An 11430-nucleotide genomic window follows, 5' to 3' on the forward strand; every position below is an offset into this window, starting at 1 on the left:
CTCCCTTTACTAATTAAGAGCCCCTAGCGGCCTCCCTTTACTAATTAAGAGCCCCTAGCAACCTCCCTTTACTAATAAAAAGTCCCTAGCTGCCTCACTTTACTAATAAAATGCCCCTAGCGGCCTCCCTTTACTAATAAAAAGTCCCTAGCGACCTCCCTTTACTAATAAAAAGTCCCTAGCTGCCTTACTTTACTAATAAAATGCCCCTAGCGGCCTCCCTTTACTAATAAAAAGCCCCTAGCGGCCTTCCTTTACTAATAAAAAGTCCCTAGCAGCCTCCCTTTACTAATAAAAAGGCCCTAGCGGCCTCCCTTTACTAATAAAAAGGCCCTAGCGGCCTCCCTTTACTAATAAAAAGGCCCTAGCTGCCTCCCTTTACTAATAAAAAGGCCCTAGCTGCCTCCCTTTACTAATAAAAAGCCCCTGGCGGCCTCCCTTTACTAATAAAAAGCCCCTAGCGGCCTCCCTTTACTAATAAAAAGGCCCTAGCGGCCTCCCTTTACTAATAAAAAGGCCCTAGCGGCCTCCCTTTACTAATAAAAAGCCCCTAGCAGCCTCCCTTTACTAATAAAAAGCCCCTAGCGGCCTCCCTTTACTAATAAAAAGGCCCTAGCTGCCTCCCTTTACCAATAAAAAGGCCCTAGCGGCCTCCCTTTACTAATAAAAAGGCCCTAGCTGCCTCCCTTTACTAATAAAAAGGCCCTAGCTGCCTCCCTTTACTAATAAAAAGGCCCTAGCGGCCTCCCTTTACTAATAAAAAGCCCCTAGCAGCCTCCCTTTACTAATAAAAAGGCCCTAGCGGCCTCCCTTTACTAATAAAAAGGCCCTAGCTGCCTCCCTTTACTAATTAAAAGGCCCTAGCGGTCTCCCTTTACTAATTAAAAGGCCCTAGCGGTCTCCCTTTACTAATTAAAAGGCCCTAGCTGCCTCCCTTTACTAATAAAAACCTCTAGCGGCCTCCCTTTACTAATTAAGAGCCCCTAGAGGCCTCCGTTTACAAATTAAGAGCCCCTAGCAGCCTCCCTTTACTAATAAAAAGGCCCTAGCGGCCTCCCTTTACTAATAAAAAGGCCCTAGCTGCCTCCCTTTACTAATTAAAAGGCCCTAGCGGTCTCCCTTTACTAATTAAAAGGCCCTAGCGGTCTCCCTTTACTAATTAAAAGGCCCTAGCTGCCTCCCTTTACTAATAAAAACCTCTAGCGGCCTCCCTTTACTAATTAAGAGCCCCTAGAGGCCTCCGTTTACAAATTAAGAGCCCGTAGCGGCCTCTCTTTACTAGTTAAAAGGCCCTAGAGCCCCCCCTTTACTAATTAAAAGGCCCTAGAGCCCCCCTTTACTAATTAAAAGGCCCTAGAGGCCTCCCTTACTAATTAAAAGGCCCCAGAGGCCTCCCTTTTCTAATTAAAAGGCCCTAAAGGCCTCCCTTAACAAATAAAAAGCCCCAGCCTCCCTTAACTAATAAAAAGCCCCAGCCTCCCTTAACTAATAAAAAGCCCCAGCCTACCTTTACTAATAAAAAAAAGACCCTAGCTGCCTTCCCTATACAAATAATAACCCTATATACTTACCCTTGATGTCTTCTTCCACGTACCTTCACTCCTAATGGCGATCCGCCCACCTTCTGTAGCTCCTGCACCGCGCGCCTCTGGTCATGTGACTGACGCGACCTGACGTCAGGTCGCGTCAGTCACGTGACATGGGCCGCGCGGTGCAGGAGCTACAGAAGATGGGCGGATCGCCGACGCAGAGCTTGGAGGTAAGTATGGGCACAGAAATACGGGGCAGCTCTACACAGGGGCAGCGTAGTTCGCGGCACACAGGTTGAAAATCACTGCCATACATTATAAGAAAAGAAGGAATGTAAGTATAAGACAAAAAACTGTACTGAAATGTAAGTGAGTGTCCGTAAGCGATTTTTCAGAAATTCCTCATTTAAGTTCCTTATTGTTTTGCACATTTATTGATAATGTTATAAATTGGAACTGCTACAACTCTGGGCATGAGCAACCTATTCTGGAACAGTCAAGATGTATTTATGTGCATTATTTCAATCAGAAGCAAGCTTTTAATTTTAAATATGAAAGCAGGGCAGAGAAATCAAGAACCTCTTCTTTAACCCCTTTCTGAAGCATGCCATAAAAGTACAGCACGCATCGGGTGCATGGAGAGGGCTCACGGGCTAGCACTTATCACGGGTGTTTTCCCATCAATTGCCGCCGGTAAAGCTGCCAGTAGCTTCAAAAAGATGATGGTACATGGAAGCCACCATCTTGGTGATGATAGTCTCTCCTCGTGATGTCATCAGGGAGCGGCGATCAGTCGCCATGACAGCCTTGGGTCTTCTGAAGACCTGATGCTCTCTCGTTTTAACCCATTCATTACAATGTGCGATTTGCACATTTTAATGAATGAGGTGGAAAATCCCCATATGCTGCCATACTGTAATATCAAACAACCTAGGGTTAAAGTAACTTTTTTTTTATTTTAAATTTTAAAAATTGTTCTTTTGTTAACTCAAATGTTTAAAAAACATAATAAATACTTATTTATATATAGATAAGATACACCCCATCAACCCTCCCCTTCACTCCGACCTTCCCAGGACCAATTGACCCCACCACTCCCAATACCCAGTCCTAACCCATACCCCCCCTCCTTTTCCCCTCCATATAAGGAAATTTCTGGAGCAAAATGCTCTCTTTTGTTAACTAAATGATCGTTGATACTTCAATTCTCATTTGTGTACTTATATTTGCATTGTAAAATATAAAATCAATAAACAAAGTAAAAAAAAAGTAACCTAGGTGGTTTGAAAATTAGGAAAAATAAAAAGTAAAAAAAAAAAAATTAGAATAAAAAAACCTAAAAATTATAATCACCCCCCCTTTCCCTAGAATTGATAAATAAATAAACAGTAAAAATCATAAACACATTAGGTATCATCACATCTAAAAATGCCCGATCTATCAAAATATGATAAAGGTTTTTCACTACATTTAACACCGTAACGAAAAATGGCACCCAAAGTAGGAAATGGCATTTTTTTGCCATTTTAAAAAATATAAAAATTTTTATACAAAGTGATCAAAAGGTCGTACAGTCCTAAAAATGGTAGCATTGAAAATGTCATCAAAATTTGCACAAAATGACACTACCCACAGCTCCATAAACTTAAGTATGAAAACGTTATTGGTGCCATAAGATGGCAAAATAAAAAAAAATTATCTACAGGAGGTTTTAATTTTTGTAAATGTATGAAAACATAAAACCCATACAAATTTGGTATTCCTGTGATCGTACCGACCAAAAGAATAAAGTAGACATATCATTTGGGGCAAACAGTGAAAGCTGTAAAATCCAGGCCAAGCACAAGAAAACTGCGTAAATGCGTTTTTTCACAATTTTCACTGCATTTGGAATTTTTTTTCCCGCTTCCCAAGTCATAACAAGTCATCAGAGCTCTTTACGTGTAAAAATAAAAAAGTTGTAGATTTTTGAAGGTGAAAATGGAAAAAGACGAAAAAAAGGCCAGGTCGTTAAGGGGTTAATCTTTTTATACTCTAGTTTCTAAATTTTAACACCTATGTTGCCCCAAACACCTCATGTTCATTTACATTATTTTAAAAGCCTATTTTTTTTGTAAAAAGCAGAGCTAAAAGAAGAGCAGATCCTGCCAGAGGGGGGCACACACCAGTATGTCAGTGTGCTCGGTTTACAACCCTTCATCCAGGTGTTAGATGTCTTTTAAGTCTTGAGGGTCTTTTTTTAATGCACAGCTGAATTAATAACCAACAAAGAATTTATTATATAATATAGAGGAGAGACAAAACTCGAAAGTAAAAGAATGTTAATACCATATATACTGTACAATAGACCATATATAAATAGACTGGTCCTGAAATTTCATTAATTTGACAAAGAAGTAATAAAATAATTAGGAATATACTCACCATGTCTGGCCCTTCAGTTATAAAAGTATGACTATACACAGGGAGGTCACCATTATTATACCCCCCATCCAGCCTACATAGACTTCCAGTCGTTGAATTTAAGCTACCATGGAAAAATGCTGAATCATTGTTAAAGACATTTTTGTTGTGGGACATGGACAACCCTTGTAGGGGGTAGTCCGTTCTCCTAAATCCTTTATCTGTTTCATGGTAGCCTCTACAGGTTGCATCCTCTCTCCACTTTGTACTACTCTTTGTGCTGTGTACATCATCAAGGCTTTTCGTACTGTACTTTAGAGTTTCTTTATCTTTTCCATCAGTCTTTCTGCAGGTCTTCCAGTCTGTCTTGTTTTGGCTGATTGGGTTGAGGACGCTAGCTGTAACCTCATCAAGAAATTTAGAAAATCGAAGTTTAGTGCCATTCTCTTCTGCTCTGACATTCAATGTATCTTGTTGACGTACGTCTGAGGAAGAGGAGCTCAACCGAAATCTGAGCTTACCCTTTTTCAAAAACATTGTTGTTTGATCCGATGTGAGTATTTTCTATGGTATAGTTTGAAAATGATCTTTTATCTAAAATATATCTACTTAGAGCTAGGATGTCTTGCAAGTTCTCCTTAACTAAAAATTTTAAGCAAGTGTCTTTTTTATATTGAGATTATGACGTTTTGGAAAATGAATAATAAATTCAAAATTAAGACATGGCCATCATGATATTCAGATGATGCAGTGATCAGTGATGAGTCAGCTACAGAAAACAGGATTCTTGATCTTTATCCAAAATCTTGTGAAAAGTATTCCTGCTTAAAACTAAAGTATTCCTGTTTTTTCACAAAAATCTTGAGATCTTGAGAGGGTTTCAGTGTTGAAGGTTGGCTATTTTGGAGACCATTAATCTCCCCGGCGGTCTACTGGGACAAGCATCAGCTGGGTATAATCTCCACAACAAGGCTGTTGTAATCTGAATAATACCAAATGATAAAAGTCTACAAATGCAATGTGCAAATGTCTAGGAGCACAATGTCAGACAGCACAAACGCAGACTGATTGAACTGTAGGCTGATATACATGCTAGTTGTGAATCAATCCTTTGGTGCATTGTGGAAAATTGTCACTTGGCTTTTTAAAATCAGATATCGGAGAAGGTCATGTTTTAATTAGTCTTCATGACTGAATGCAATTAGCTGTGTGTGCTGGAGGCGATCAATGGGGTCTGGCTTTAATTCAAATGAGTAAACATATAGACGAGAACAAGAAAAATCTAACCAAACAAAAGTTATAAGGTTTTACACTTATGGGATCTATTTTAGGTTTAACAATTTTTATTAAAGGACATCTACCACCAGGATGAAGAACTGAAAACCAAGCACTCTGACATACTGGTGTGTGCCCCCTCTGGTAGGATCTGTTGTTCTTTAAGAGTCACATGCCCTTGCTTTAAGAAAAAAGGCTTTAAAAACGGTTCAAATGAGCCTGAGGGGCTCCAGGCTCCATTAACACCCATGGAGGGTGCATCATTTTAGAAGTCTTTTTTTGTAAAAACAAGGTATTAAAAAGCTAATAGAAGAGCAGCTCCTGCCAAGAGGCAGACATCAGTATGTATTGTGCTTGGCTTACAATCCTTGATCCTGGTGGTAGATCTCCTTTAAATATTACAGGAATAAGCAAAGCCCCATAATACGCCAAAATTCCTTTGCAAGGGGTAATAGAAATTAACCAAAAATGATGCCAGAAAACTCTTTCAACATGTTAACAGTGTGAACTATCAAAATAATGGAAATAAGTAGTGCTGTATGTATGGTTCAGTGGAGGAAAGGGTGCTGGGCATAACTCTCCAAGGCTGGGGCAGTAGAGAGGAAAAAAGGATTTCAGCACCGGAACTGTTAAAGTTGTATGACAAGGGCTCACACTGCTATCACCCATGATCGATGCTAGCACCCTTTGATTGCGACCTGCAGCATTTAAAAGATGGTGGCCTCTGTAACACCCGAGGCTGTATAGTTTCTGCAGACTCTCCAGTGGCACGTTCTAATGTATTACGTGTAAAAACAGCATATTTCACTATTGTAGCATATGGTAGGAGTGATGAGACTGTCTACGGTTAAAGTTAACATTTTTTTTAAAAAACTGTAAAAATCACAAACATGTCATGAATTGATGTGTCCTAAAATGTCCAATCTATCAAAATGCAAAAGCGGTTATTCCAGGCGGTGAACCCCGCAATGGAAAATAGCGCCCAAATATCTGAAATGCCACTTTTATGCATTTTAATTCACATAAAAAGTTTATAAAAAGTGATCAAAAGCTTGCACAGTCTACAAAATGGTAGCAATGAAAGCGTCATCTCATCTTGCAAAAAAATGAGATGTACAATTTGTTACTCAGAAAATAACACAGCTCTGTACACAGAAAACTGAAAAAAATTAATGAAAAAAGACTGCAAAGCAACAGCGCAAATCACATTATTCCTTAATCAGCCCAATGATTCAATGAGAGCTGTGCAATGCTTCAGTAGACCTGTGTTGGTCCTGGAGAGAAATCTACCTCTGGACGCTGGGATCTCCTACAGATTCCACATGATTGGTGGTGACCTGCAATAAGACACTTTATCCATTCAGGTGCAGACCCTTAACCAGTCAGTGCTCAGGTATTTCCGCCATGCAATTCACTGCTAGACCAGTGATTTGCTTGATATACCCTTATTATTGAATGGAGCAGCACAAGGCATACTGTCAATTAGTGATAAAGGGACCCCCCAGCAGCTGATCCCCCACCAATCAGATTATTATCCCCTCTCCTGTGGATATACTTTTTTGCAATGAGCCAATAAAGGCTAGAAACCTTGGTCAAACTTGTTTAATATGGCTAAATCATTCTAAAGTGCCTACGGCACCATGAACCATACAGAGAGGCCTCGATTCATTCTTTAACTTGATTGACACATCCTATTAATTCTCATGTTTCTAAATAGGATGCCATGTTTTCTTCTTCAATCAATTTGTCATCATGAAAAGTCCCTGATTGGTTTTAGACTTGAGTTTCTTCTTTAATCCAGCTAGCTGTATGTTACATAGAAACTCCTGGAAAAAGGATTACATGTTTTTATGTCAAGAAAAAAATAAGCTTATCATAGAGTGTAGATTGCTGAGACCATATGTGATAAAAAATATAAGAAAAGTGGGTTGAGGACCTACCTCCCAACCAACCTACCTATCCATCCTTTTTGACTGTAATTTTTAACCAATAATTTTTCACACTTTTACTCCTGAAGAGAGTTCACAAGGCCACTGCCTCTTTTATATGAGCGCACCGTCCCTAAAATATCATTGGTGCACGCCAACACCTAAGGATTCAGAAGCCAAAGGCCAAGGGTAGTATACAGTGCTAATTCACAAGTTGCCTATGGAATGGATGATCTTTCTACTATAGAAGACCTCATCTATTAAATAATTATGAAATAGCATGATAGAAAACTCTCACCCTGCCTCATACAGAGCATACAGCACCTCAATCATATGTGTTTGTGTAATAATATGGCTATATTATATAGTTTAAATGCTTTATATGAATGAGATCTAGATGGTGTGTCTAACCAACCCGTATAAGTTATTCCTTGCTTTGTTCCTTTTCAAGCACCATTCATCTTGCAGCTACCTTTGACCTGCTGCTGAGGGGTAGGGGGCATTTATTTCTAATTTAATAATGCTTAAATTAAAGGCAAGAATCAGTTCGCAAGTTACTAACAGAGTCATCTGCAGCACAACAGTCCAACAAGGACCAGGAAGCAAGCTACTACCAAAAGAAGTTGGTGTTTAACCCCTTAACGACATCTGACGTATCAAGCTCCATACATCCATAACAGACATGTGTGGAGTGAGTTCAAGGGCTGAGCCTCTCCATACATAGTTGGTGTAAGCTACATTATGATGCTAACAACCATGGCTTGCAGCTGCAATTGCTGCTGATACCGATCGTGCCTCCATAAAATGCGATGGTGCTACCATCTTGGATAAGGCCTGTGCCACTGTGACATCATCAGTCAAGGGATGAGACCCCTAGGCTTCAAGTACCCCATTGAGTCTAGAAATACAGTAAAATGTAAATGAGGGTTGTGGAGTGAAAAACAAACGTAAAATGGAAAAAGTCACTCAAAAGCAAGGGGTTAAGTTTTTTGTGAATGCGTGTTGCATACTGTAAAAATCTGTCCATGCAGAACCAGAATATATAAGGTCCACCAGAGCAAGGAATTATCAATCATTTTCCTTTTCCTTTTGGCCCCTACACAATGTAACCCCTTTAAATGCATGGCTGAGAAGGCTTTAGGTGCATTAAAAGCCTTTCTTTTTAAAGGAAATCAACCAGTGAAAACACATTCGAAAAACCCTACAAATACTCCGCTCCTCTTCATCTTGATAACGCCGCTGTCCGTTGCTAGTCTTGACACATGCCGGGATCACCTAGAAAAGGAACGTAAAATTGAGGGACAAGATGTCCTATGCTCCGGCTGCTACTTATGCAAGCCTTTGGCACCTACCTCTCCCATGCTTGAAACCTCTCGGGATGGTGAGGGCGTGCAAAAATATCAGCCCGGAGCATCGGACATCTTGTTCCCACGCTCCTGCCTGCTAATTATAAGTTTCTTTTCTAAGTTATTATCAGCATGTCAAGACTAGAGACAGACAGCGCCGGGATCGAAGATGAAGAGGAGCAGGGAAAATTTTTTTCACTGGTTTATTTCCTTTAAAAAGAAAGGCTTGTAAGCAGACATAATGCAACAAAAGCCTTCTCAACCGTGCTTTTAACCCCTTCCCGCACGCTAATGTAATTCTACGTCATAGGATGCGGTTAGTTCAGGCATCTTGATGTAGAATGATGTCATGAAGCTGAGCTCAGAAGCTGAGCCCATGCGATCACCACGGGATCCCAGCAGTACGTGGTAGCCAGGAACCCGCAGTAACAACCGGGATCGCGACTATCGCAATCACATCTTTTTAGCCCTAGTCACTATGACTATAGTGCATGGCCACAACGATCGGCAACGTCCCTGCAGGGCACAGAGGTGCTGATTATTGTCATGGCAACCCTGAGGACTAACAAGGACCCCAGGGCTGCCTTCATTAGCAGCCTGTTAGGATTGTGCACTCTGCACAATCTAACAGTATAGCTGTGAGCCTATGCAGAAAGTAAAATAAAATTGTCAATGAACCCGTATGGTGAACACCGTAAAAAAACACCAAAAAACTTCACAAAAATTAGGAAATTTTCACATCTGACCTCATAAAAAGTGCATAAAAAGTGATCAAAAAGTAACATTTACCTTGATATGATTCCAAGAAAATTAACAGCTTGTCCTGCAAAAAATAAGCTCTAACCCAGCTCTATAAACAAAAAAATATAAACTTTATGCCCATTGTTACATAGTGATGCAAAAACAAGCTAATTTCTCACAAAATGAGTTCTTTATTCTGTAAAACAATTTAACAATATAAAAGCTATATAAATGGGTTTTTGTCGTAATCGTGATGACCCATATAATAAAGATAACACATTGGGGCACATTTACTAAGGGTCCGTGAAACGCATTATCATTCATTTCCATTTTTCCACTTTGCGCCACATTTAACTGGGGTTTTGGCGCACGCGCATCGGCACCGGCTTTCACATGACACAAATCAGGGGACGGGCCATCGGACGATCCGATGGTTTCGGACAATGGGGCAGATTTACTTACCTGGTCCATTCGCGATCCAGCGGCGCGTTCTCTGCGGTGGATTCGGGTCCGGCCGTGATTCATTAAGGCAGTTCCTCCGATGTCCACCAGGTGGCGCTGCTGCGCTGAAGAGCATCGAAACGCACTCAAGTTCACCAGCCTATTCCTAGTGAAGGTAAGTGCAAGCTCCGTGACACTTTATTTATTTTTTTTAAATGCAGCGTTTTTTCCGAATTCGGCGGTTTTCATTCGGCCATGCCCCCCGATTTCCGTCGCGTGCATGCCAGCGCCGATGCGCAGAAAAATTCTGACCCTCCTAACAATCTAGAAAAGAGAGAGGATGCATAAAAAGCCCATGCCGATATACAGCAGACATTCGGGAAATGTTAGTTATAAAGTTACTTGGGTGCTATGACTATCTGCCTGAAAAGCAGAAAATTCAGAACTTTGAAAATAAATAACTTTTAGAAATTAAACACGAGGGGTTACATTGTGAAGGGGCCAATTGTGTCCCCTACATATATCCCTGAACTCATCAGCCAATGCCACACATAATCTCTGATCCCCACCAGACCTTCAGCTTCATTCTATTACTGTTAGGGTTGGGTAACACAAAAGACAGGGGATAGTGTGCCTTGCGCTCGCCCCAACCTCTGTCCCTTCCTATAGCCCCTCCATGCTAAACCGTGGGGCGACTATTTGAAGACTCGAAATACACTGGATAAGTGTGGGAAGGGAACAACACGAACAGACTGACAAACATAAAACACAAGAGTAGTTAACTAGCCGGAGTCACCACGAGAGGGTACGTCAAGATCAAAATCAGTAAGCAAAGAGTCAACGTCAAAAACTAGCCGAGATCACAACAATCAAAGACAACAGAGCAAGTCAAACCTATAGCAAGGAGCAAGCGATGAAGGGATTTCAAACACTGGCACAGGTGACTAGTGAAGCTGCAATTTATGCAGCCAGAACTCCACCTCCAGAACCTGATAGGAGCTGGACAGCATCTGGGAATTAGACCTCTATGGTGCAGAATAACCAAGCACAATAGCAGGCACCATGCAGAGGTACCACAAATCCCAGCAGTCCAGAACACAACCCCTAAACAGTGCAAGGTCTTAGCAGTCACTGCCCGGGGTGCATGCCAGAGACCGCTGGTAGCGGACGAGAGGTGGTGTTTGCGCGGATACGCGTCGGAGGTCGGAGAACGCTGCTAGCACCACCAGAAGAACCCGAAGTCACAGAATTCTCCCCAGCGAACCTGACAATTACTATCCGCTTTTCTCACAAACGTCTCCAGGACTTCTCCTGTGAATCCCCCATACACTGGAACTCTCTACAAAAACATTTAAAACTGTCCCCAACTTCCAAACCTTCAAACACAACCTGAAAACCCACCTGTTTAGGATCGCCTACAATACGTAATAACTGCACTGCTCTGCTCCCTCACCTCATGTCACATTTAGATCATGAGCCCTCACGACAATTTCCACTGATCTCCATAGTTTTTGTATTTTGCATTTGTTCTTGTCCTAATGTAAATTAGGACTCCATGAAAAAATAATAATACCTTAAAGTCTTTTTTATAACTTTTTTTATTCCTTTGTGTACACGCTTTTGCAAGTGGTAATTATATGTCTGACAAGATGACATTTTCATTGATATCAGGCCTATTGATCACTTTTTATTCTAATTTTTATGGGTTGTAAAATGGAAATAAATTTCTATTTAGACATCTTTTTCCTTTTATTTTTTATATTTTGA

The 11430-nt window shown here is 40.8% G+C and overlaps 1 protein-coding gene across 5 annotated transcripts in view; it reads right to left on the reverse strand.

The window, feature by feature from the left end:
• BEGAIN (brain enriched guanylate kinase associated) overlaps window positions 1–4905 on the reverse strand; it is a 161738-nt gene extending 156833 nt beyond the window's left edge. For 4 of the 5 annotated variants that reach the window (XM_072116191.1, XM_072116190.1, XM_072116189.1 and 1 more), the window contains exon 1: window positions 3954–4904. In XM_072116191.1, coding sequence (XP_071972292.1) covers window positions 3954–4469 — 516 coding nt within the window. In that variant the 5' untranslated portion in view covers window positions 4470–4904. Of the gene's footprint in view, window positions 1–3953 lie in introns of all 5 variants that reach the window. The other variant, XM_072116186.1, reaches the window with a different exon arrangement.
• Window positions 4906–11430: the final 6525 nt, after the last annotated feature.

Source organism: Engystomops pustulosus, chromosome 7, assembly GCF_040894005.1.
Source record: "Engystomops pustulosus chromosome 7, aEngPut4.maternal, whole genome shotgun sequence".
Classification (NCBI taxonomy): domain Eukaryota; kingdom Metazoa; phylum Chordata; class Amphibia; order Anura; family Leptodactylidae; genus Engystomops; species Engystomops pustulosus.